The sequence below is a fragment of the Phyllobates terribilis genome, unplaced genomic scaffold (genome assembly GCF_046119375.1).
Source record: "Phyllobates terribilis strain yellow unplaced genomic scaffold, ASM4611937v1 Scaffold_3__8_contigs__length_932513732, whole genome shotgun sequence".
Taxonomy (NCBI): domain Eukaryota; kingdom Metazoa; phylum Chordata; class Amphibia; order Anura; family Dendrobatidae; genus Phyllobates; species Phyllobates terribilis.
Genome location: NW_027362763.1, coordinates 511,125,472 through 511,153,021, shown reverse-complemented (window position 1 = coordinate 511,153,021; position 27,550 = coordinate 511,125,472). Strand labels below are relative to the sequence as shown.

The 27,550-nt window shown below is 43.7% G+C and overlaps 1 protein-coding gene across 3 annotated transcripts in view; it reads right to left on the bottom strand.

Annotated features, from left to right (window-relative positions):
• Positions 1–27,550, bottom strand: part of MTCL3 (MTCL family member 3) — a 96,175-nt gene that overhangs the window by 58,489 nt on the left and 10,136 nt on the right. For 2 of the 3 annotated variants that reach the window (XM_073676034.1, XM_073676035.1), the window contains exons 4-6: positions 22,611–22,682; positions 7,909–9,084; positions 3,607–3,904 (exon numbers count right to left, since the gene is read on the bottom strand). In XM_073676034.1, the coding sequence (XP_073532135.1) occupies positions 3,794–3,904; positions 7,909–9,084; positions 22,611–22,682 (1,359 nt within the window). In that variant the 3' untranslated portion in view covers positions 3,607–3,793. Of the gene's footprint in view, positions 1–3,606; positions 3,905–7,908; positions 9,085–22,610; positions 22,683–27,550 lie in introns of those variants that run through there. The other variant, XM_073676036.1, reaches the window with a different exon arrangement.

Below are 27,550 nucleotides of genomic sequence, written 5' to 3'. Positions count from 1 at the left end.
GCACTAATACCCAAAGAAGTGGATACCTCGTCACCTTTCCAATACGAATTTTTAATAATTTTCATCAGACCTTTCCAAGAACATTAACATGAGGATATATAATCACAATCTGGACCCCACCCCTTTCAATATACAATTCGCCCCTCCCTCCTGGCTTCTAAATTCAGGAAGGACAAAACTTCTTTTGTTTAATCACCATATGAACTGTCAACTCAACCTTATGGGTGTGAGTTCTGTTTTGTTTTGATAATTGGACATTAGACTAACATCAAGGCCTAATTTAATCCACAATAAAGGTGTATTGTGTCTTTTAATTTATCTTATCCACTTTAAAGAGAAATGGGTCTAGTGCTACCATGTTCCACTCCTGGTTTTGGCTTACAAATAATGAGGTAAAATACTGACCAAATACTCAATGTGTGAATGTGGCTTTAAGGATTGACATGTAGCTTTATTTTACACTTGGGCCACGTGTCCACGTTCAGTATTTGGTCAGTATTTTATCTCAGTATTTGTACGACAAAATCAGGAGTGGAACAATCCGAGGAAAAGTATAATAGAAACTCGTCACCACTTCTGTATTTATCACCACTCCTGGTTTTGGCTTATAAGTACTGACCAAATACTGAACGTGTGAATGTGGCCTCATAAAGCCAGTTCCAGGAAACAAAATGTATTAGTCCCCATGATCAATGTTAGAGCTTGACATTGATATATTTGGGTGGTATTATAAAGTGCTTTTACTACGCTCGTGCTCCTCCTCATGTAACATGCATCCCCTATAACAAAAATGTGGGGTTGCTCATAACGGCCCACATTTTTTAATGGGTCCAAAATGTCACACTGTTTACGATCGGAGCAGTCACTAAATTTCACAATACAAATTAGTATTTTAATATTAGGCAAGGAAACTTTTCAAAAATGAATATATAATAAAATGTTCAAAGTAAGTACATCAGCCTTGTCAGTTTAATAATATATGTAATTTGTATCAGGAAATCTGCTGACAGATCCACTTAGATATATCCTTATGGGGTCAGAACTCTGATATTCTGTGACAAAGCTTTACATCATTCACTGGATCTGAGTTGCAATAGCAAACACAAAACATGGGCAGCACGGTGCCTCAGTGGTTAGCACTGCAGCCTTGCAGTGCTGGGGTCCTGGGTTCAAATCCCACCAAGGACAACAAGGAGTTTGTATGTTCTCCCCGTGTTTGTGTGGGTTTCCTCCCACATTCCAAAGACATACTGATAGGGAATGTAGTTTGTGAGCCCCAATGGGGACAGTGATAATGTCTGTAAAGCGCCGTGGAATTAATGGCACTATATAAGTGAGTAAAATAAATAAATAAAACATGGACAGGTGTACTACAGTTATTGGAAGAAAGCCACCATGTTTGTCAACCTTTGAAACCTCTTTAACTATGTTACGGTACAAGGCTCTGTATGAGGAACACTGAGAATCTTGGAACTAAATCCAAAATATTCAAAGGTGGACAATTGCTTTAAGAGGTCTTTACTTTATAGGAAGTCATGCCATATTGCTAAGATATGCCATTGCTTTCTCATCGGTGGAGGTTTAAAGGAGTCATGTCTGAAGTTTAGTGCTGTAGCCCATTCAGTCCTCAATATTTCTCCAGCACAGTGGTGCTCCTAGCCATCTGTCGTGCCGGAAATGCAGCACAGCCTAGCTCTCAGGACTCCTGGGAACATCACTGTGCAGGGGAAACACCATAGGGAACTTAGTTCCTTTGTTTTGAGGATCAGCCCAAATATAAAAATGATTTTTAGCCCCAAAGAATGCATTTTCCAAAAGTTGACAACTCCTTTAAGGTCCAACGTACATAAAACTTAAATGAGGTACTCCCATCTTTTATAGTATAGCCTATTGTTTGGATACACCATAACATTAAAGGGGTGGTAAGAAGACAAAGCATTTTTCTCTTAAGTCCCTATCGAATTAGTCCCATAATCTAAACTATTTTCTAATATACTCGCTTTAAAAATCCTATACCACTACACTAACAGCTGGTGTATTTTTTTCCTACTTCCTGTCTGATGACGATTCATTTGAGTATCACGAGTGCATGCTGGGATACTCACACAAAGCATCATCAGGTGGGCAGAGTCTGCAGTCACTGTCACAGCCCCTGCCCCCTCCCTGAAACAAAGCGTCATAAGTGACACTCCTTCCAGGGACTGGTCCCTGCTCTGTTCCTGAGTGTCTACCTTGTGCAGCAGAGCGGTGTCACTATACCCGGTGTGCAGGAGGACTAGTGCAGCCCCCGCAGGTGACGTCACTGGTCTCAGTCGGACATAGTGACACCGCTCTACTGCCGGCTTATTACTATTCATCTAAGCCGACAACAAATCAGACACCACGCTCATCACACAGGGCACTAGGGGAGACACTTAGGGACAGAGCAGGGACCAGACCCTGAAAGGAGCGTCACTGATGATGGTTCGTTTCAGGGAGGGGGCAGGGTCTGCGACAGTGACCACAGCCCCTGCCCCCTGATGATGCTTCGTGAGTATCCCAGCATGAACTGGTGATACTGAAATACATTGTCATCAGACAAGAAATAGGAAAAAAATATAATAGCTGTTAGTGTAGTTAGGGAACAGTAAGGAATTTTTAAAGCAAGAATATTAGAAAATAGCTTAGATTATGGGACTAAATAGATGGGAAGTCAGGAGAAAAATGATTTGCCTTCGGACCACCCCTTTATTGTTACCGTGTATCCAAATGATAGGTTATACAATAAAAAGATGGGAGTACCTCATTTAAGTTTTATATACATTAGAACTAAAAAGAGTTGCCCACCTTTGAGAAATGCATTATTTGGGGCTAAAAATCATTTTTGTAATTGGGCTTCATTAAAAATGTTGTACCATTTGCCTTCTTCAGCCTCTGTGTAGCACTGTCTATTGCTGGTTGCAGAATGCGCTAACTGAGAATCTCTCAGTGAGCTTGTTCTGATGATCTGAGAAGAGAGTCTGTATCTCTTTATCTCTTTTTTCTGAACTCCTATCAGCTGATTTATGGTCCCAGACCACAGCAAAGTTGAATTTGCAGAGAAACAAAGAGCCTGTGAAAGCAAAAGGGTGCAACATTTTTAATGAAACCCAATTTGAAAAAATGATTTATTTCAAGGCGGAAAACCCCTTTAAATTAATTTAAAAGGGACCTGGCCCCAAGTCACCAGCATTTCTCTATTCCTGTATGAACACTCTTTATAGTGTTTGACACATTAACAGATCTTGGCGCAATAACATGCCGAGTGGAACGACTAGTCTGGGGAAGCAAACGCCCCATCGACTAGTCAAAAGGTGATTTGCATATTAAAAATGGACTTCAGAAATACTTATTCTAAAAATATGTTAAAGTGTCAAACACTATAAAGGGATTGCTAGGCAGGAGATTTATACAGGAATAGAGAAATGCTGGTGATTTGGGGGATAGGGGGCCTGTCAGGTTCCCTTTAAGACATGTCCTTTTTTAGCTTAAAATATTGTGATTTCATAGTCCATCATGAGGCACGTCTTTGTAAGAAGAGAGAGAACATAAGCTTTATTGATGGTAACAGAACTTCATTGAACTTACTTGTAGAAGCTGCCAGAAGTGTTTGGTGGTTTCTATATACAAGTATGTAGTCTTCAGTGTTTTCTGTAAGAATAGCTGGAGCAGAAACTATATTTCTTTTACTTCTTATCTTGGTGAATGGACAAAACAAACCAAACTGAAAATAAATAATGACACAAAACAAACAAAAAAAAAATGGCGGAAAATGTTACAGGACAAAAAAGAGGGTGAAAAGGAAGACAAGCTTAAATATAGTTGTGTAGGAAAGAGAAGAAAATAATACTAGGATGAGGATAAGTAAAATAATAGGCTGGAACATCTGGGAAGGTAAATACAGAGACAGAAAGATTTATTCACTCAGTGCTGCCAGCAAAAGACCGTACACATTAAAAAGCAACAAGCAATAACTGCAAGCAAGAACACAGACATGTATTTATCATCTCACAGGAAGTTTTATCATCTGCAAGACAATTCCCTGAATAGTTTCCTGAGCAGAGGAAATATAAAACAGGTCACATCATTATTTCAGACTAGAAGTTTTATAGAAGAAGCACATAAAAATATATAAAACAATATGCTTTCTTTATAGCTAACTTCGTTGCCAGGGGTATTATTACTTGACATGCATGAGACAAGAAGTTTTGTCATAAGGACAAAGAAGTAGAACAGTTACAGGCAATGGGAATGTAAATGTAAGCTTATATAGCTTGTCAAATAAGGAAGCTATAAACATTTTTGTTTTTCAATATACCATATAGCAACAAAAACATTGCTAAATTATTCACATGAACGCAGAGTTGTCTTAAAGGGAATCTGTCAGCAGGATTTCACGCCCCAAACTATTTATAAGCGCATGTAGCTCTTTCACATACAACTCCAGCAATACATTTACATGGCCAATCCATTTTTCCATCACTGAGAAATCAGCACTTGAATTAATATTAAAAAAAGGCTAAAGAGCTATGGTAGATCTGAAGCAGCTGTTACTCCATCTGCATTCTTCGTCCAGTGCCACCTCCTCTTGCTTCATTGATGGCCTCTATGCTATGTGACTTCAGGCAAAGAAGCTGTCGGTCAAGCAGGAGGCAATGCTGGGTGGGGAATAGAACTGGAGTGACAGAGGCTTCAGATCTACCATAGCTCTTCAGACTCATTTGCATATGAGTTCAAACGCTGATTTCTCAGTAACGTAGGAACGGACTGGAGATGTAAATGTATTAGGGAACTTGTCTTTGAAAGAGCTACATGTGCATATAAATAGTTTGGGGAGTAAAAATATGCTGATAGATTATTTTTAACTATGTATTTGTTTGATGATGCCTGAAGTTGGTCCCATGTTAATACACATTTATACTATACCAAATTAATATTCCAGTAATGTTAATTGTGGAAGCCACTGTAAAGAACAGGAATTTAGTGCAACAAATGTAGTGGATGTCTAGAAGGAGGTAAATACTATATTACAGCACTGTAGCTATTCAAAAGAATAACTTCACTTATAAAGAATCTAGATACAGTACAGACCAAAAGTTTGGACACACCTTCTCATTTAAAGATTTTTCTGTATTTTCATGACTTTGAAAATTGTACATTCACACTGAAGGCATCAAAACTATGAATTAACACATGTGGAATTATATACTTAACAAAAAAGTGTGAAACAACTGAAAATATGTCTTATATTCTAGGTTCTTCAAAGTAGCCACCTTTTGCTTTGATGACTGCTTTGCACACTCTTGGCATTCTCTTGATGAGCTTCAAGAGGTAGTCACCGGAAATGGTTTTCACTTCACAGGTGTGCCCTGTCAGGTTTAATAAGTGGGATTTCTTGCTTTATAAATGGGGTTGGGACCATCAGTTGTGTTGTGCAGAAGTCAGGTGGATACACAGCTGATAGTCCTACTGAATAGACTGTTAGAATTTGTATTATGGCAAGAAAAAAGCAGCTAAGTAAAGAAAAACGAGTGGCCATCATTACTTTAAGAAATGAAGGTCAGTCAGTCCGAAAAATTGGGCAAACTTTGAAAGTGTCCCCAAGTGCAGTTGCAAAAACCATCAAGCGCTGCAAAGAAACTGGCTCACATGAGGACCGCCCCAGGAAAGGAAGACCAAGAGTCACCTCTGCTTCTGAGGATAAGTTTATCCGAGTCACCAGCCTTAGAAATCGCAGGTTAACAGCAGCTCAGATTAGAGACCAGGTCAATGCCACACAGAGTTCTAGCAGCAGACACGTCTCTTCAACAACTGTTAAGAGGAGACTTTGTGCAGCAGGCCTTCATGGTAAAATAGCTGCTAGGAAACCACTGCTAAGGACAGGCAACAAGCAGAAGAGACTTGTTTGGGCTAAAGAACACAAGGAATGGACATTAGACCAGTGGAAATCTGTTCTTTGGTCTGATGAGTCCAAATTTGATATCTTCGGTTCCAACCACCGTGTCTTTGTGTGACGCAGAAAAGATAACGGATGGACTCTACATGCCTGGTGAAGCATGGAGGAGGAGATGTGATGGTGTGGGGGTGCTTTGCTGGTGACACTGTTGGGGATTTATTCAAAATTGAAAGCATACTGAACCAGCATGGCTACCACAGCATCTTGCAGCAGCATGCTATTCCATCCGGTTTGCATTTAGTTGGACTATCATTTATTTTTCAACAGGACAATGACCCCAAACACACCTTCAGGCTGTGTAAGGGCTATTTGACCAAGAAGGAGAGTGATGGGGTGCTACGCCAGATGACCTGGCCTCCACAGTCACCAGACCTGAACCCAATCGAGATGGTTTGGGGTGAGATGGACCGCAGAGTGAAGGCAAAAGGGCCAACAAGTGCTAAGCATCTCTGGGAACTCCTTCAAGATTGTTGGAAGACCATTTCTGGTGACTACTTCTTGAAGCTCATCAAGATAATGCCAAGAGTGTGCAAAGCAGTCATCAAAGCAAAAGGTGGCTACTTTGAAGAACCTAGAATATAAGACATATTTTCAGTTGTTTCACACTTTTTTGTTAAGTATATAATTCCACATGTGTTAATTCATAGTTTTGATGCCTTCAGTGTGAATGTACAATTTTCATAGTTATGAAAATACAGAAAAATCTTTAAATGAGAAGGTGTGTCCAAACTTTTGGTCTGTACTGTATATGATGAGATATTACATCTATTTTAAGATTATTAGTGAGGCCTCATCCTGTGGGCTATTGTAAGAACCTTAAAAAGGCTATTCTCAAGTTTTTTAACTGATAAAACGGAAAGGAGGGATTTTTTATTTTAAGCCAGGAATTTGAGGAGTGGTGCGCTCCTGAAAATACATCAGAAGACAACCGTTTTTAAGAATTCTGGTGATTAGAAAGAGAGCCTGACAGCACAATATTCTGTGCTATTAGAGTTTCTTCTCACCAATCTCAACATACAGAGCAGACTCTTACGTCTCTAACATTGTGCATGCACCAAAAACTGTGTGTGATGGTTTCTACTCATCATATGTATATATTTATATATATATGTATATATATATATATATATATATATGTATATATATATATATATATATATATATATATATACATAAAGCATAATAAAGAGGTGACAACTTTACTGCTCATCTTTTAAAAAACAAACTCTAAATTACAAAATGTCCTATATTTTGACCACCTTACGTCTGGTTTGGGGTCAGATTTTTAGATTTGTTGGCTCTAAGAGCACAATTTTTGCAAAGAGATTTAACATTATTTACGTTATGTGATAACTAAAAACCTAGGAGGTTAAAGGGGTTGTCCCCTTTTAGAAAATCTTGGACCCTTATAAAAAACAAACTGCACTTTACTCACCATCCCTGGTCCAGCACTGAATCTATGCCGCTGCTCCAGGTGTCCAGTATTGGACATCACTTTGACAGTGTCGCAGCCAATCAGGGAGGCTCTAAGCGGGGCATTCAGTCTACATGGGCCCAGCCATTGATCTCACTGAATAACTGCCAAGCTGTCGACATGACATTAGCACCGCAGCCAATACGGATCATCATGAGCAGTAGCAGAGACTCAATGCTGGAATTCAGGGATGGTGAGTAAAGAGTGGTTTGTGTTTTTTTTAAATAAACTTCTCCTGGGGACCAAGATCTCTAAACATGGGACAACCCATTTAATCTGTTCTTCACTATTGTGCTGAATTCTAGAGTCAACATTTCTAGACAAACTTGTGTATACTTATTAGTAAATGAATTTAAGTTCTGTCTTAATAAATGTGCAATCTAATACATTTACTACAATGTACTAGATAAACACTATGATATAAATTACATACCTGTAATATTTGATCATTAAAACATACCTGACTGACTGAAAGAGGATCGTCAGCGCTCCGGTCTTCAGACGACTTTGGAACCTCAAGACGATCGATAAAGGTTTGAAGCTCTTTTCTAAATGCCTTCATCTGTGCATTAATACGGTAGAGCAGCTCATGTTCCCTTATCCTGCTTCCTTCATCCTCTTCATCCATGAGTCCAAAAAGATCACCATTGGCTACATAAATCCTAGCTTCAGTGATGATGGTGCTGGTGTCCGATATAAGACGGTCAATAGTCTTCCCCAACCGTTCAGCTTCAGATCGAATATCTTTCACTTGTTGTCTTTCTGCAAAGTTCTTTTGCCAGACAGTAGTGGAAGGATAGAAAGACCTAGTAGGAGTAAGGCAGCGAATATTGCGTACCTCTTCAGAGTCACTTTCACCCCCAATAGGTCCTTCTCGCTTTCTATGGGGAGGTCGGGAATCATCATCGCTTTCTTTTTTACCGGCATCACTTTCCGCATCACTATCTCTGGGACTTCCTCGGATTCCTAAGTGAGAAGCCAGGTCATAGCGTTGCATGTTAGACATAAGAACTCTGTTCTCATATTGGAGCTGCATAACTTTCCCACTCAATTCATTGATCTGCAAACGGGCAGTCTTCAGCTCTTCTTGCAATGCTTCAGTCTTGACATTGTCACTATGTCTAGAACTATCATGTGTTGCAGCTTTAAATTTATACTTGTTCATTTCTGCTGTTATACGTTTGTTCTGTTCTTCTACGTCAGTAAGGTTCCTTCGCAAGAGTTCAGCTTCATCTTCCACTAACTGTAAGTGCTGCCTCAACTCTGAGACAGATTCGCTTTGCTCCCTTGGGATTGAATTTGAAGCTCCAGAGTAATCATCACCTCTTAAGTCATCAAGTTCAGCTTTCAAGCCTCTATTTTCTACTTCTAGCTCTACTATCTTTCGTCCAAGTATGTTAGCTTCCTCTTCAACCAGACGAAGTCGGAGTTTCAGTTCAGCTTCTCTTGTTGTGGGTGGCCCACTAGCCTCTCCTTTTGGTAATGGACTATCAAGGTCACCATAGAAGGACCTGTATTTCTGAAGTTCTTGTTCAAGTCTGTCTTTGTCTTTGTCAATCTTAGCCATTTTCTTTCTCATCAGCATTGCTTCTTCTTTCACAAATTGTAATTGACACTTCAAATCGTCACTGTCCTCCTTGTACAAAGAAGAAAAAGTTATTACAATGGTGAACAAGACTCATGCACTTGTAGGTAAGTCAACAGTAAGTCAATAATTGCTTGTGTTGTTCTAGTCCGGTATTATAGCTTGTATTATAGCATAGAGCTGCATTTAAAAAGTAAAGATGGTGCTCAAAGGTGAACCACAGATAATATAAAATGTCCACGCAAAATAGAAATCTAGAATGTATCAATTTACATGGGAGATTGTTGAAGCTGTAGATTTGTTTAAGTTGTTGTAGGTGTGTTGAAGTTGTTCTGATATGAGAGTACTTTTTTTAACACCTAACCACTTTTGTAATTTGCTTTTTTTGTAAAGTTCCCTACTATTTTTCCTATTACACTAATCCCTATACAGTATGTGCTTTTCTTTACTTTACTTCCTGTGATGTTTTGCTTGAAGAGTCTCAGGAAGATGGCCCTGCAGTTACTTCTCCCTTCTATTATCCTGCCAGGAACAGGACATCATCAGAGGACGGCGCTGTGGTCACTTGCCAGTTTCTTTCAATGTCACCCTCCGATGACATCCAGAATCAATCTCACTGATAGAGGGAGAGGAGACCGCAGTGCCAGCACATTTTTTCTGTCAAAGCCAGGCCGCATCTTGTTTTTATAAAGCAGTAAGTCATTAGTGGGCAGTGATAGAAGCAGTGTGAGTGACCAGATCTACAGACACTACTACTTCTACCATCTCTATCCTGGGCAAAGTTCAAACCTATCTGCTCCAAAGCTGCACAGAAATGTTGCCACCATTGGATGCAAAGGGTGAACAGGTGAGGACTGCGCCATACACAAGTGAATGTTCGGGAGCTCACTGTTAGGACAATACAATACAAAAATTTTGCCACCTGGTATCTTTAGAGACCAACATCATTAGTTGCCTCACAACTATGAGTGTTAACTGCAACTCCCAATAGGCGGCTACAGTCTCTGATGTAGCGCCCATAATTGCGTTCTCCTCACCTCACATGGCACCTGCAGATATCAATGGCGCACAGTGTGCTCTCTCGACTGGAAACTTGAGGACTCCTTCAGTGAGTTGTGGAGTCCCTGCTCTCACTGCCTCCCTGTCCACGCCTCTGGTGGAAAACAACATACTGGGATGCCCATTAGACCAAGAACTCACTGGATTGTCCCCAGCCTTTCATGCTCTTACACAAAGTACAGCAAGGTCTTCAGCTCCTGTGGCAGTGAGCAACTCCTGGCTAAAGTAGGAGCTTGTGCCTGTCCATAATAATACAGAAGGTCCTGCAACCACAGTTATGCCAAATCAATGAGTAGCCCTGCTTTTAAAGCAAGCATCCAGTAGAACAGTCCTGTATGCCAATCCAGAAGCGCTCATTCTACAGGGTATTAAAGGACCCCTCCCGGCTTTGCAGCAGGAGAGGCTGTCCCTGTGCAAGAAACCCCCACACATTCACCAGACCCTGACTCCACAGATTTTAAGAACCCAGATGCAGCAGAGCAGAGATGCCATGGGGGATACCCCTCCATATTATGCCCATACCGTACGGCATCCTTTGAACAGCTAATGTGATCATCATTAGCAGGAGAAGACAGTTTCAGATTAGTGACACTAACAAACATTTTGCTATTATTGCGCTCTGCCCCAACCAGGGAAGACATGGTGTTTTTTGCTAGATACATCATTAATGAATTTGCTAAACAACAAAATGACTTCACAGATTTAACAACAAGGGAGGACAACATAGAATAATCTACGACAAATGCTACAACTGCAATAAACTCACTTTAGGAGAAAGTACGGTAGCACAGAGTGAAAATTATGAAACTAAAATTGCATTTAGATGACCTAGAGGATCATGGGAGGAATAACGACAACCTTTGAAATTGAGGCCTACCAGAAAGTGTGTCCACATCAGACCTACTATCTAGCTTAGCTTCTCTATACTAAAAAAAATGTGTGGTGTCTATATAACACTATGTAGAGCCCATTATACTGTATGCAACACTATGTGGGGCTATTATACTGAATGGAGCACTATGGTGCCCATTATACTGTATGAACCACTATGTGGAGCCATTATACTGTATGGAGCACTATATGGTGCCCATTATACTGTATGGAGCACTATGTGGGGCAGTTATACTGTATGGAGCACTATGTGGAGCCAATACACTGTATGGAGCACTATGTGGGGCCATTATACTGAATGGAGCACTATGTGAGGCCATTATACTGTATGGAGCACAGTGTGGGGCCATTATACTGTATGGAGCACTATGTGGGGCCAAAATACTGTATGGAGCACTATGTAATGCCATTATAATGTATGGATCACCATGTGCGGTTATAATAATGTATGGAGCACTATGTGGGGCCATTATACTGCATGAACCACTATGTGGAGCCATTATAGTGTATGGAGCACTATGTGGTGCCCATTATACTGTATGGAGCACTTTGTGGAGCCAATACATAGCACTATGTGGAGCCAATATGGAGCACTATGTGGGGCCATTATACTGAATAGAGCACTATGTGAGGCCATTATACTGTATGGAGCACTATGTGGGGCCATCATACTGTATGGAGCACTATGTGGGGCCATTATACTGTATGGAGCACTATGTTGGGCTATTATACTGTATGGAGCACTATGTAATGCCATTATAATGTATGGATCACCATGTGAGGCTATTATACTGTAGGAGCACTATGTGGTGCCTTTATACTGTGTGGAGTACTATGTAAGGTCATTATAATGTATGGAACACTATGAGAGGCCATTAAACCGTATGGAGCACTATGTGGGGCCATTATACAGTATGGAGCATTATGTGAGGTCAATATACTATATGGGGCACTATGTTAGGCCATGATACTGTATGGAGCACTATGTAAGGTCATTATAATGCATGGAACACTATGTGAGGCCATTATACTGTATGAAGAACTTTTTGTGGTCATTCTAATGTATGGAGCACTATGTGGGGCCATTATACTGTATGGAGCACTTTTTGTGGTCATTATACTGTTTGGAGCACTATGTGGGGCCATTATACTATATGGAGCACTATGTGAGGCCATGATTCTGTATGGAGCACTATCTGAGGCCATTACACTGTATGGAGCACTATATGGTGCCCATTACACTGTATGGAACACTATGTGGTACCACTATACTGTATGGAGCACTTTTTGTGGCCATTATACTGAATGGAGCACTATGCGAGGCCATTATACTGTATGGTGCACTGTTTGGGGCCATTATACTGTGTGGAACACTATGTAATGCTATTATAATGAATGGATCACTATGTGAGGTTATTATACTGTATGGAGCACTATGCGGGGCCTTTATACTGTGTGGAGCGCTATGTTAGGCCATTATACTGAATGGAGCACTATATGAAGCCATGAAGCCATTATACTGTTTGGAGCACTATGTGGGGCCATTATACTATATGGAACACTATGTTGGGCTACTATACCGTATGAAGCACTATGTGGGACCATTATACTGTATGGAGCACAATGTGGAGCCATTATACTGTATGGAGGACTTTTTGTGGCCATTATACTGTATGGAGCACTATGTAGGGCCATTATATTGAATAGAGCACAATGTGGGGCCATTATACTGTATGGAGCACTATGTGGGGGCATTATACTGTATTTACCACTATGTGGAGCCATTATACTATATGGAGGACAATGTGGGGCCATTATACTGTATGAAGCACTATGTGGTGTCCATTATACTGTATGGAGCAATATGTGGGACCATTATACAGTATGGAGAACTATGTGGGGCCTATTATACTGTACGAAGCACTATGTGGTGCTCATTATACTGTATGGAGCACTATGTGGGGCCATTATACTATATGGAGGACTATGAAAGGCCATTATAATGTATGGATCACTATGTGAGGTTATTATACTGTATGGAGCACTATGTGGGGCCTTTATACTGTGTGGAGCGCTATGTAAGGCCATTATAATGTATGGAGCACTATGAGAGGCCATTATACTGTATGGAGCACTATGTGGGGCCATTATACTGTATGTTGAACTTTTTGCGGCCATTATACTGTCTGGAGCACTATGTGAGGCCATTATACTGTATGGAGCACTATGTAGGGCCATTATACTGAATGGAGCACTATGTGGGGCCATTACACAGTATGGAGCACTACGTAGTGCCCATTATACTTTATGGAGCACTATGTGGGGCCATTATACTGTATGGAGCACTATGTGAGGCCATTATACTGTATGGAGCACTATGTGGGGCCATTATACTGTATGGAGCACTATGTAGAGCCATTATACTGTATGAAGCACTATGTAAGGCTATTATACTGTATGGAGCACTATGTGAGGCCATTATACTGTATGGATCACTATGTGGGGCAATTATACTGTATGGAGCACTATGTAATGCTGTTAGAATGATTGTGTCACTATATGAGGTTATTATACTGTATGGAGCACTATGTGGGGACTTTATACTGTGTGGAGCGCTATGTAAGGCCATTATAATGTATGGAGCACTACATGGGGCCATTATACTGTATGGAGCACTATGTGGGGCCATTATACTGAATGGAGCTCTATGTGAGTCCATCATAATGTATGAAGCACTATGTGAGGCCATTATACTGTATGGAACACTTTTGTAGTCATTATACTGTATGAAGCACTATGGGGCCATTATACTATATGGAATACTATGTCAGGCCATGATACAGTATGGAGTACAATCTGAGGCCATTACACTGTATGGAGCACTATATGGTGCCCATTACACTGTATGGAACACTATGCGGTGCCACTATACTGTATGGAGCATATTTTGTGGTCATTATACTGAATGAAGCACTATGTGAGGTCATTACACTGAATGGTGCACCGTGTGGGGCCATTATACTGTATGGAGCAGTATGTGGGGCCATTATACTGTATGGAGCACTATGTAATGCCATTATAATGTATGGATCACTATGTGAGGTTATTATACTGTATGGAGCACTATGTGGGGCCTTTATACTGTGTGGAACGCTATGTAAGGCCATTATAATGTATGGAGCACTACGTGGGGTCATTATACTGTATGGAGCACTATGTGGGGCCATTATACTGAATGGAGCACTATCTGAGGCCATTATACTGTATGGAGCACTATGTGGGGCCATTATACTGTATGGAGCACTATGTGGGGCCATTATACTGTATGGAGCACTATGTGGAGCCATTATACTGTATGGAGCACTATGTTGGGCCATTATACTGTATGGAACACTTTATGTGGCCATTATACTGTATGAAGCACTATATGGGGCCATAATATTGTATGGAGCACTTTTTCTGGTCATTATACTGTATGGAGCACTATGTGAGGCCATTACACAATATGGAGCACTATATGGTGACCATTACACTGTATGGAGCACTATGTGGTGCCTTTATACTGTGTGAAGTGCTATGTAAGGCCATTATAATGTATGGAGCACTATGTGGGGCCATTATACTGTATGGAGCACTATGTGGGGCCTTTATACTGAATGGAGCACTATCTGAGGCCATTATAATGTATGGAGCACCGTAGGGGGCCATTATACGATATGAAGCACTATGTGGGGCCATTATACTGAATGGAGCACTATGTGAGTCCATTAAAATGTATGGACCACTAAGTGAGGCCATTACACTGTATGGAGCACTTTTTGTGGTCATTATACTGTATGAAGCACCATGTGGGGCCATTATACTATATGGAGCATTATGTCAGGCCACAATACTGTATGAAGCACTATCTGAGGCCATTACACTGTATGGAGCACTATATGGTGCCACTATACTGTATGGAGCACTATGTGAGGCCATTACACTGTATGGTACACCGTGTGGGGCCATTATACTGTATGGAGCAGTATGTGGGGCCATTATACTGTATGGAGCACTATGTGGGACCATTATACTGTATGGAGCACTATGTGGGGCCATTATACTGAATGGAGCACTATCTGAGGCCATTATACTGTAACTGTATGGATCACCATGTGGGGCCATTACACTGTATGGAGCACTATGTAGGGTCATTATACTGAATGGAGCACTATGTTGGACCATTATACTGTATGGAGCACTATGTGGGGCTATTATACTGTATGGAGCACTATGTGGAGCCATTATACTGTAACTGTATGGATCACCATGTGGGGCCATTACACTGTATGGAGCACTATGTAGGGTCATTATACTGAATGGAGCACTATGTTGGACCATTATACTGTATGGAGCACTATGTTGGGCCATTATACTGTATGGAACACTTTTTGTGGCCATTATACTGTATGAAGCACTATGTGGGGTCATAATATTGTATGGAGCACTTTTTCTGGTCATTATACTGTATGGAGCTCTATGTGGGGCCATTATACTATATGAAGCACTGTCAGGCCATGATACTGTATGCAGCACTATGTGAGGCCATTACACAATATGGAGCACTAGATGGGGCCTATTATTCTGTATGGAGGACTATGTGGGGCCCATTACACTGTATGGAGCACTATGTGGTGCGTCTATATTGTATGGAGCACTATGTGAGACCATTATACTGTATGGAGCACTATGTGAGGCCATTATACTGTATGGAGCACTATGTGGGGCCATAATACTGTATTGAGCACTTTTTCAGGTCATTATACTGAATGAAGCACTATGTGGGGCCATTATACTATATGGAGTGCTATGTCAGGCCATGATACTGTGTGAAGCACTATCTGAGGCCATTAATCTGTAAGGGGCACTATATGTTGCCCATTACACTGTATGGAACACTATGTAGTGCCCCTATAGTGTATGGAGCATTTTTTCTAGCTATTATACTGTATGGAGCTGTCACACAAGGTGTGGGAAAGACTTAGTGCAACACAAAGGGAAGAGGGAAAGGGAGCCCAGACTATAGGGAAAGGGGGGAAACTGGAGACCTCCTAGGTTGATCAAGCGTCACCCTGTCTCCCCTAACGTTCCTGTATTGACTCTTTACCAATCGCCGCACGCGTACCTCGCCCTGTCTTTCCCTAGCGTTTGGCTCAAGCTAGGGAAGGGAGGAGATGAGCACTAGTCGATCTCCACTAAACACTATAGACAACAAGGAAGGACAAAGAGGGGAAAAGTGCTTAGCTTTAGATGCCTCCAGACAAATGCAAAAACACGTCCTCAAGCTCCAGAGAGGGAAAAAGGTATTGCTCTTGCTAAGCCTTCACAAGGAATAATGAATATCGCCGGCAACTCCCTCTAGAACACACCAGGTATTTATACACCCAGGCCAGGGAGTTAGTTAGCCAGAGGGAGGTAGCCGCTGGGTCCTAGAGACAGCCTCTAAGAAGATATCTGTAATGCCAAACGTAGAGATCTCCTGCAACAAACTGCAGGGCGACTGTCTGTCACCTGGTACACCCTTGACAGGAGCGTTATGTGAGGCCATTATACTGTATGGAGCACTATGTGAGGCCATTATACTGTATGGAGCACTATGTGGGTCCATTATACTGTATGGAGCACTATGTGGGGCCATTATACTGTATGAAACACTATGTGGGGCCATAATACTGTATGGAGCACTTTTTGTGGTCATTATGCTCTATGAAGCACTATGTGGGGCCATTATACTATATGGAGCACTATGTCAGGCCATGATACAGTATGAAGCACTATCTGAGGCCATTGCACTGTATGGGGCACTATATGGTGCCCATTACACTGTATAGAACACTATGTGGTGCCACTATAGTGTACGGAGCAGTTTTCCTGGCTATTATACTGTATGGAGCACTATGTGGGGCCATTATACTGTATGGAGCACTATATGATGCCATTATACTGTTTGGAGCAGTATGTGGGGCCATTATACTGTATGGTGAACTATGTGGGGCTACAATACTGTGTGAAGCACTATGTGGGACCATTATACTCTATAGAGAACAATGTGGAGCCATTATACTGTATGGAGGACTTTTTGTGGCCATTATACTGTATGAAGAACTATGTGGGGCCGTAATACTTTATGGAGCAGTTGTGGTTGTCATTATACTGTATAAAGCACTATGTGGGGCCATTATACTATATGGAGCACTGTGTCAGGCCATGATACTGTATGGAGCACTATAGGGTGCCCATTACACTGTATGGAGCACTATGTGGGGCCATTATACAGTAGAGAGCAGGGGTGGGCAATTAATTTTTCCGAGGGGCCTCATGAGAGACCGTGACTGTTGGGGAGAGCTGAATCAAAAGGCTGAAATTAATTCTGCTCAATATTAATATTAACATATTAATTCTAATTCTTAATGATTATATTGGTGGCCCCTCCTCCACCAATGCATTCACCGCGGATGGAGATTCACTGTGGATGGAGACAGCGGTGACGGCGTGTGGGCGGGGAAGGGCATAGTGCGGCCCGTGGGCCACTGTTTTCAGCCCCTCGGCTGTCTCGGTCCTCGGGCCGGACTGGAACAGCCAGAGGGCCGGATGTGGCCCACGTGCCGCACTTTGCCCAGGTCTGGTATAGAGCACTATGTGAGGCCATTATACTGTATGGAGCACAATGTGAGCCAATTTTACTGTATGGAGCACTACATGGAAGGCAATGCAGGGCCCCATTTTCTGTATGGAGGACTATGTGGGGTCCATTGTACTGTATGGAGCACTATGTGGGGCCATTATACTGTAGGGAACACTTTTTGTGGCCATTATACTGTATGGAGCACTATATGGGGCCATTATTCTGTATGGAGGACTATGTGGGGCCCATTATACTGTATGGAGCACTATGTGGGGCCATTATACTGTAGGGAACACTTTTTGTGGCCATTATACAGTATGGAGCACTATATGGGGCCATTATTCTGTATGGAGGACTATTTGGGGCCCATTACACTGTATGGAGCATTATGTGGGGCTATTATACTGTAGGGAACACTTTTTTGTGGCCATTATACTGTATGGAATACTGTATGGGCATTACAGTTGCAAAATCATACTGTGATGGGGTCACTATTCTTTGTTGGGAGGAATCGAGGGAGGAAGGTACAGTAAGGTCATCATACCGTGCGTGTCGAGGGTACTGTGGAGGAATTCACTGTGTTTGAAGTTACTTTTATTTGCATCATACTTTATTATTTGCATTATTCAAGGTTTTTTATCTTTTGTTAGATTATTACATATTTAAATTAGGCCATTGGGCCATTTAGCTTTTTACTTCTTTAACATAAAATACAGTATTATATTATTCCAATATTTTATTCTAAGAGCTATTAATTAAAATGTACTTTGTTTGTTGGACAACCCCTTTAAGTTTGTTTCCATATAAAAATGTTCATTGTTATTTTTGATGATAAGGAAAAACTTCCTCAATTCTAGACATTTTTTTAATAAATATCAAGGTTGGCCTGTTAAATTGTTCAAGCTTTTAATTTTGGCCCTCTGTGTATTTGAATTTGACATCCCTGTTCTAGAGGAAAGAAAATGTAATCATAATCACAGACGGCGAATCGTTACTGTAAGAGCAGTGAGACTATGGAACTCTCTCCCACATGATATTGTAATGGTTAATTCACCAAAAAAGTGCAAGGAGGGCCTGGATGCCTTTCTTGAAAAATATAATATTACAGGTTATGGGTACTAAATTCTGTGACAGGACGTTTAACCAGGGAATTAGTCTGATTGCCGTATGTGTAGTCAGGAAGAAATTATAACATCTGTGCCGGTTCTTGTCCCGTTTCTTCCTGATTCGGCCGCTAGGCGGCACCACGCTTTCATTGCGGGTGATGCATGACAGCATCGATCTTGTTTAATTCCTGCCATTTTTGGTGCTGCTAGGTCAAGGGGCTATGGGGCTAATTGTCTGTTTTTTTGATTACTCCATTCTGAAAGCCTTGGGCGGGGCTGCCTGCTATTAAAACCCCTAAGTCTCTGACTTCCACTGCCAGTCAATTAGTTTTGCTACCTGACTTGTGCTGTAGTCCTATCTTCTGTTGGTTTCCTGATTCCTCCTGTTTTCTGACCTCAGCATGAATTTTGACTATCCTCTTGTCTTACGATTCTGTTCCTTCCTGATGTGACCTCTTGGCTCTGACCCGCTTGGTGATCCCTTCCTACCTCTGGTTCACTCCTTCAGACGGCAGCCCTTCAGTGGGAGCAATCCACTGGACCCCATTGTAAGACCAGATCCCTGTAGACGGATTTAAAGGTGAAGGTTGGGGTACCTCTGGAATCTGCCAGACGGAGTGGCTTCTGCCAAGTCTGTCCAAGGGAGCCTTTTTGAGCCTGTGGAGTCTTACAGTCGTGACAGGAATTTTTCCCGTAATATGGGGAAATTAGCATCTGCCTCATGGTATTTGCCTTCCTCTGGATCAACATCTTAAGTTATAGGTTAAACTCGATGGACTTATGTCTGTTTTAGACCTTAAAACTATGAAACTATGTATTTTAGAAATAAGTCTTATTTCTCACAAACTTGTTCCTTCCTTGTAATTAAACAGAACTGTTCTACTCTATAACAGATTTATCGGCACATGAGATTTATACATGAAATTTTATACTGTATCTAACCTGTACGTGCTATTATATATATTATGAAATGGAATGAACAGGTATTTATGTAAAATGTGGCATGTTATGATATAAATTTTTAAGCAAAAGATACATAAACATGTTATAATTTGCCCGAATAGTAAATATTTACATTCTTTGCATTTAGTAGACAGTTTTTGCACATAACCATTTCCCAACACAGGAAAAGTAAATCATATTTTTGATAACAGACATAGCAGTAAAGGAAAACATTTTTAAGCTGCTGTATAGTAAAGAAATTAGCTTGTACATAGTTATAATCATATAGCAGTAAATACCTAATAATTACAGTAACTACCACTGACTTGACTTTAGTGGGTAATGACCATGCATGCAACAGAAAAGGTCTGATTGACACCTTGACACCAAAAAAAAGAGCTGGGTGTCAGCTAATCCCATAATTTTAGCCTGGGAAGGTGCCATTAGGCAAACATGGTCCCTGGCCATAATTAACATCTCACAGCTGGTTTGTTAGCCGCTACGTTCCCCCGATCAGCACTCAGCAGCGCTTTGGACAGGACGTATTTTTGTTGCGTCCAAAATGTGGTGTTCTAATGCTGCACTTTTGTTGTCGGTACATGTGAATCCACCGCATATAATGACACTTTAATTGGTCAAAATCTGCAGCGGAGACTGGCGTGTCCACTGCAGAAACTGACATGCTGCGGGTGAGTTTGGGTACGTGGCCACGGTCTGGAGCCGCTGCAGGTTTGACGCTGCGTGTTTATACAGCGTCAAACCCGCAGCATCCAGATGTTACAGTATAGTGGATGAGATCTCTAGAAATCCCATGTCCACTATGTGTGCATCAGAGGCTGCGAATCACCCCTGGACACTGACATGCGGCGCATCTTTGAAGACCGCAGCATGTCAAATTCTAGCCACTAGCGACTCCGCAACAGAAATTTGGCCACTAGAAAGTATTGAATGCGGTAAATCTGCATGGTTCAGTGAACACATGTGGATTTACCTGCGTTCAATAGAATGCAACGCTTTGGACGCAGAAAAAATTTGAGTCGAAAGCGCTGCTACGTCTGATGCTACGTCTAAATTATGGGCACAGAGTCTAGAATTAAAAATAAAATGGCGTGGGCTCCCGCGTCATTTTTATAACCAGCAGAGGGAAAGCCGACCGCTGGGGGCTGATATTAGTAGCCAGGGAAGGGGCCATTAGCCAACAAAGTTCCCTGGCTATTAATATCAGCCCACAGCTGTTTGTTTAGCCTTTACTGGCTAGATTATATAGCCATGTAAGGGGCCATGGATACTAGCCCCCTCCGCTGCTATTAATATCACCCCTCAGCAGTCCCAGAAATGCCGCATCCATAAGATGCGCCAAATCTGGTGCTTAGCCTCGCTCTTCCCATTGCCCTGTAGCGGTGGGGAGTGGGGTAATGGGTTGGGGTTCACGTCAGCCTTGTATTGGCAGCTGACGTGAAGCCCAGGTTAGTAATGGTGGGCATCTCGTGACCATCAGCTGATCGCTGACGTCAGCGCAGCTCCTGGAAGCACATTATACTGTGCTTCCAGGAGCCGCTCCCCGCAGTGTACCGCTGGCCGCCAGGCTGAAGACATCGCCGCCGGGGACCAGGAGGACACCGGGGGCAGCGGGACAGGTGAGTATAGAGGTTTATTTTTTTATTTTTATTTTTTTTAACCGCGGGCTGGGAAGAGCGGACTACTTTTCCTCCCATCCACGCCACTCTCGCTGTTATCAGCCAGAGCAGCGGTCGGATGAGAGGAGTAATAGCCTCCTCTGCCGACCCAGGTACCACCTGCAGCGCGTTTCTGGCACAAATTTGCGCCCATTGACTTTCACCGAAACACAGCAAATCCGCAGGTATAGATATTATACCTGCGGGTTTGCTGCGATTCAATGCAAGTCAATGGGCGAGGATTTGTGGCAGAAACGCCCAAACAATGGTAATGTTGCAGTTTTTGCCGCAATGGTAATCCTGAGCGGAAATTTCCGCATCATGTGCACAGCACATCTGGATTACCATTGCCATACATGGCAGACCTATTAACAAGCGGGTTTTAATGCGTTTCCGCGGTGGAAAAACAGCCGCGGAAACGCGTTAAAACCGCATCGTGTGCACATAGCCTAAAGAGGTTTTTCGGAAAACTTTTCCCTATATATACTGTTAGTGTATGTGCATACATTAAGAATTTGCTGTGTTTTTTCTGCGCAGATTTGTAACAAAAATTGAAGGAATTACTAGTGCCAGCAAACTGAAATCTTATGCACACGTTGCTTCTTTTTTCCTTGCAAATTTGAAGCCGTTTCAAATCTTCAACATGTCAATTATTTCAGGATTTTTCACTTATTTTAATGAATGGGGAAAAAGGCATAAAAAATGCATACAAAAAACATGTCAAAACACGCATATTTTATGCTGCATTTTTACTGCCAAAAATCAGTATTTTGCAGCAGGCTTTTCTGCCGCAAGTACTGAACGTCTGCTCATACCCTATGTTGTAAAAACTCTGCTTTACTTACCATCCCCAGATCTACCACAGATTTCTGCTACTGACCAAGTCTAAGTTAATTGGCTGCAGCAGTGATGTCACATTGACATTGCTGCAGCCAATCACTGAACTCATCGACTTGGGTAAACGTTTGATCTGGGCAATGAATACACACTATTCCCCTGACCAATATTCCTAAATTAACAAATAGCATTTTGCAGGATCACTCATATTAATATAAGTTTCAAAAAATGTGAAATTTGGTTAGCAATGGGCAATTGCTCCAAAATGTCATCTCTACTGATGTTTATCTACAATACATCAAGTACTACAAAAAGAGTCCTCCATGTAAGTCGGATGTTTACTAATTTGAAGACAATATTATGAAAGTAGCTCATTTTTTTTATAACTAACATCCAACATACCTCAGTTGGTGTCTGTAGAGTTTTTTTCTCTGACTTCTGGGCATCTTTGCTTCCTCTTCTTTTTAATGATAACTAAGTAGAAATACAGGACACTGTTACAAACACTATCCTAAAAGCAGACATAAGCTCAAAATGAAACTTAAAGGGGTTGTCCCATGAACAAAGTACATTTTAATTAATAGATCTTGGAATGATAATAAGTTCTACAATTTGATGTGTTAAAAAAAAATGTTCCTATGCTAAGATAATCTTATAAATGTGCCCCTGCTTTGTACTGTGTACCGGCTGTATCTGAATATGCGGAACTCTTCCAGCCGGTTGTCCGCCATTAACAGCGTTTTCCCGCCATCTGCAGAGTTTCCCGCCAAGGGGAAGCGATTCCCGCCATTTCCAAAGGTTTCCCGCCTTGGAAGAGCGGACGCCATTATGGGCGTGCCAGAGGGTGGCGAGAGGCCACCTCCCATCGTGGGCCAGGACCGAAAATGGCGCCAAAAGTGGAAACCGCCCCCACCAACAGAGACTGTGATGCTAGAGGTGTCTGTCAGCGTGAAAGAACTGCCCCTGGAGCTGACAATCACCAAGTGGCCCCGGGACCGCCCTCGAGGTGGGAGGGGACGAAAGGAGAGAACAAAGATGGGTGCCGCTTGGAGCAGTCTAGAGCGAGCGCACCCGGAGGCAAGAAGCCTGGAGAAGAATATCGGAGGAGCTTACCCGGAGATGGCGAGAAAGCAGAGCAGCACCGGCCCGTTGGCCAGGAGCCTGCTAGAAACCGAGGAGGGAGAGCAGAGCAGCACCGGCCCGCTGGCCAGGAGCCTGCTGGAGACGACTGTAGGAGAGCAGAGCAGCACCGACCCGTTGGTCAGGAGCCTGCTGGAAACAACGACCCCACTAGGCCTAGTGGAGGTCCTAGCACAGCACCCCCGAGACCGGGAGTGTGCACAGACCGCTCTGGAGGGCCTCGCAAGGAGGATGGCCCGGGTGCAGCGAGAGACGTTAGCAGAATGGAGCCGTGAGATGGCCCAGCAGACCGAGACCTGTCAGCGGAGCACGCCACCCGAGACGAGGAGACAGACCGCCTCTGAGGATGGCGCGGGAGGACTGAAGGCCGGAGACGGCGCCGAGAAGGGAGCCGAACGAGTGGAGGCAGGTAAAGGGGACGTTTATACCCCAAACCGGGAAACCGCGTACCTGCCCCAGCTCCCCGTCGCAGAGCCCGAAGTCTATCCTGCCGTGCCCGTCGCTGCAACGTCACCGCCGCAGACTAGGCCTCAAACGGGAGCAGCGACCCCTGTGACGTCACACGCCTCGACCCCGAGCGTGACCAAGCAGGAAGTACCACCAGCCTGGTCGCAAGGCCTAGTACCCCCGGGCGCCGCAATACCAACAGCGCCCCCTACCTCCGCGGAGCCCCCGGCCTGGTCGCAGGGCCAAGTAGCCCAGGGCGCCGCCGTCCTTACGGTGCCCTTTACCTTCCAGATACCCCAGGCCTGGCCACAAGGCCCGGGCAACCCGGGCGCTAACACCACCGCGCCCATAAGACCAAGAGTGCCGCATCTGGGAGAGGACCTGTACGCCCAGCATACGTGCCCGGATGGGCAGCCATTTATATGGCCACCGGAGTTCCACCATCCCCGACTCCGGAGAGAGAGACCCCTGGATGAACCCCTGATACCGGCTCCAAAGCCCGTAAAGAGGATCTCGCCCCCGCTAGCGGAAGCACAGTTTGAGTGGGACCCCACCGGAGAAGATCTTATGGGATTCACTCAAGAGACTCGGGCAGCTGCAGCGGAGCGTGCTGAGTGCTGCCGCCAACAGCTCGAGGACTTCGAGAGGGAGCGGAGAGAGAGGCGGGTCCGGGAACAGCAAGCTCAAGTAAAGAGCGCGGAGCAGAAGAGTCGGGCCAGGAGAGACCCCCGTGCAGCGCATAGTCCCCGCACCACCGGGACTGTGATAAAGTTTAACCTGCAGCATGGGTGGGGCTTCATCCGAGACCACCACACCCTAGGCGACGTCTTCGTAACCAGGAGAGACGTTGAGTCCCACCTACCGGAGGGACACAGAGGTCGTGACCTTTACATTGGGGACGAGGTCACCTTCACCCGGCACAAGTGTGCCAAAGGTCCCTACGCCCTCCATGTGCATCGCCTGACGGAGGAAGAGCTGCGGTGTGAGGAGGAAGAGCAAGAGGACCCGGACGGGTCTGAAGCCAAAGGTAACCATAAAGCAAGAGCAGGAGGACGCCGTCGCTAAGGACAGCGAAGCAGAAGCTGTATATAGTTGCCCGTCGGGGCACCGTAAACTGAAACCGTAAACTGAAACCGTGAAACTGAAACTGAAACTGTTGCTAATATAGTCCCCGTTGGGACCAGCATGTGTGAACTGTTACCCGTATTTCCCTAAATCCCACTGACCGAGGACTGAGAGCGGTCATTCCTCCCTAATACCTGGCCGAGGACTGAGAGCGGCCATATCCCTTGTAAATAGTTGCGCGTCCTAAAGCGCCCCCTACCGGTTTTATAGGAAAACCAGTTTTCCAGAGAGACTGTCGCACTTCACCCGGTCACACGTTGCACAGTGACCGGAGGAGGAGCCAGAGGCGACGAGAATGTTTTATATTGATATATACATATATATAATGTTTTATATGTTTTATATGTTTATGCAAAAATTTGTATGTTTTTGGTGTTATGTCTTACAGCCCGAGGACGTGCTGTGATTTACCAGGGGGGAATGTAGCACCCTGAGGATTCGGCTGCTACAGGGGTATTGCACCTCAACCCAGAGGTGTGATATTCCACTCCCGGGTAAGGATGGAGTGTGGACCTGAGCTCGGTAGGCTGCATGCACTACACACATCCCATTTCCGAGGAGCAGACCGACGGTACTCCCACTTAGAAATGTGCAGGTACGACCTAGTCTGTTCCTGGCTGGAGTGGGAGGGGGGTGGTACATCCCAAGTAGTGTAGGGGCAGATAGGGGGAGCAGCCTGGGTAAAGATAGGAGCTCATTGGGTGCTGGTCACCTGAGCTCACACATAGAGGGTGTATATAAGGTGGGCACCAACTAAGAACAGGGTCAGTCAGTCAGCCTTTGCAGAGAAGTAAGAAGCAGAGGAGCAGAGCAGCCCCAGAGAGAGAGAGAGGAGAAAGCAAGAGAGACCCAGAGGGGAAAACAGAAGAGAGGACTCTGAGACCCCAAATCCAATCCACGGGTGAAGAGTCGGCATCAGGGTACCGGAACCCAAGCTGGTGGGGGCAAAAACACACCCCAGCCAGAGACCGGAGGCCGTGGGCAGCGTCTGCCACGGCCACCCACCACATCCACCCCGAAGGCATACCACGTGGAGGGTCAGGGAACCCAAGGCCAAGGGTCTCCCAACAGAAGGCCCGAGGGAGCTGGACCTGGGTGGATCACTAGTGGGGACGGCCAGAGAAAGGACAGAAGGAGAGCTCAGGGTCACGCTCCGGACTCGCTTGGGGGTTGGCTGGATCCAGGACCTGGTGGATGCAGCACGGCTCGGGAGGTCACTTGAAGCTGGAGTGACCGGAACATCAGCAGTGAGTAAATACCCTTAACTGCATAACCCGACTCTGTCTTCCTTTAACATCTATGCTGCACCACCACAACCCCCATCCTCTGCACCTGACCCCCTGAGGCTATACCCCACCCGTTGGGGGTTATACTATCAAAAGCTGCACCAACACCATCAGCCTCAGCGGACCCTGCTGCAGCGGCGGCCATAGTGACCGCAATACAACGGGTGGCGTAGTCGACATTAAGAACTTAATAACATCTGTAGGACTGCCACATACAACTGAGTTTGACACCCTGGGCACGGACCGGGTCATAGCCACTCGGAAGACTACAACTCCCATCTGATCCGGCTCCGGGTATTCCCCTAAAGAATATGGCCCAGGGGGCGCGTCACGTACAACAGCTAAGTGACTTATGAGCATACAGAAAAAACAACAGGGGTTCACAGCTGTTTGTTTGTGTGAGGGAACACATTTCCCTGCTTGTTTGATTTATCACAGGAGTGAGTGTTTCTGCCACGTCACCAGTCCTGTGTGCTTATAATAAATCAAGTCAGTGACTTATAAGCTCAGCAAATGTTGGAGCTTCTATTTCACTGACTTGATTTATGATGAACTCAGAAGGCTGGAGATGTGGCAGAAGCACTCACTGCTGTGATAAAACAGGCAGAGAAATGTGCTCCCTCACACAAACAAACAGCTGTGAGCCCTTGCTGTTTTGTCTGTATGCTCATCTAACATAGGTCACTTATGCTATTCCCCCCTTCCCCACCTCGGCCCAGAGCTGTGGTATGTGCTGACCATGAACTGGTGCAGCTTTGCATGGTTAGACACAGCCATTGCACAGTTAAAAGTAGGAGCACATTTATAAGATTACTCAGCACTGGAACATTTATTAAACACATCCAATTGTGGAACTTACTACTATTCCAATATCTATTGATTGTTCGTGGGACAACCCCTTTAACATTTGACAGTGCATCTAACATATATATCATCATAATCATCTCATGGAAATGTTAGATCACAGGGAGTTCTCAACAGAATGCCAATGTCGAGGAGTGGCGCTGTGATTCCATACTAGACACACTTAGTAGCCCCCACTCTGCTGTTTCCCTTTTGACAATTGTATGGAGCGGCAGCCGACATGCTCAACCACTGTTTCATACAACTCCGCTTTAATGCAGACTTGCTAATGAGGAGAAATTAAGAACTTGTGTCCCTCATACTAGTGATCAATGGTCACGGCTAAAATTACTTATGTTATATTGGAACATCAAAATCAATATTTCATTTTTGCACCTGACAATTTTAGATTAAACATTGAAGGGGTTTTCTTGCATAAAGTCACTTGTATAGAAGAAAAAACAATGACAATCACGACTCCATAAAAGCAGTTTCATTTAT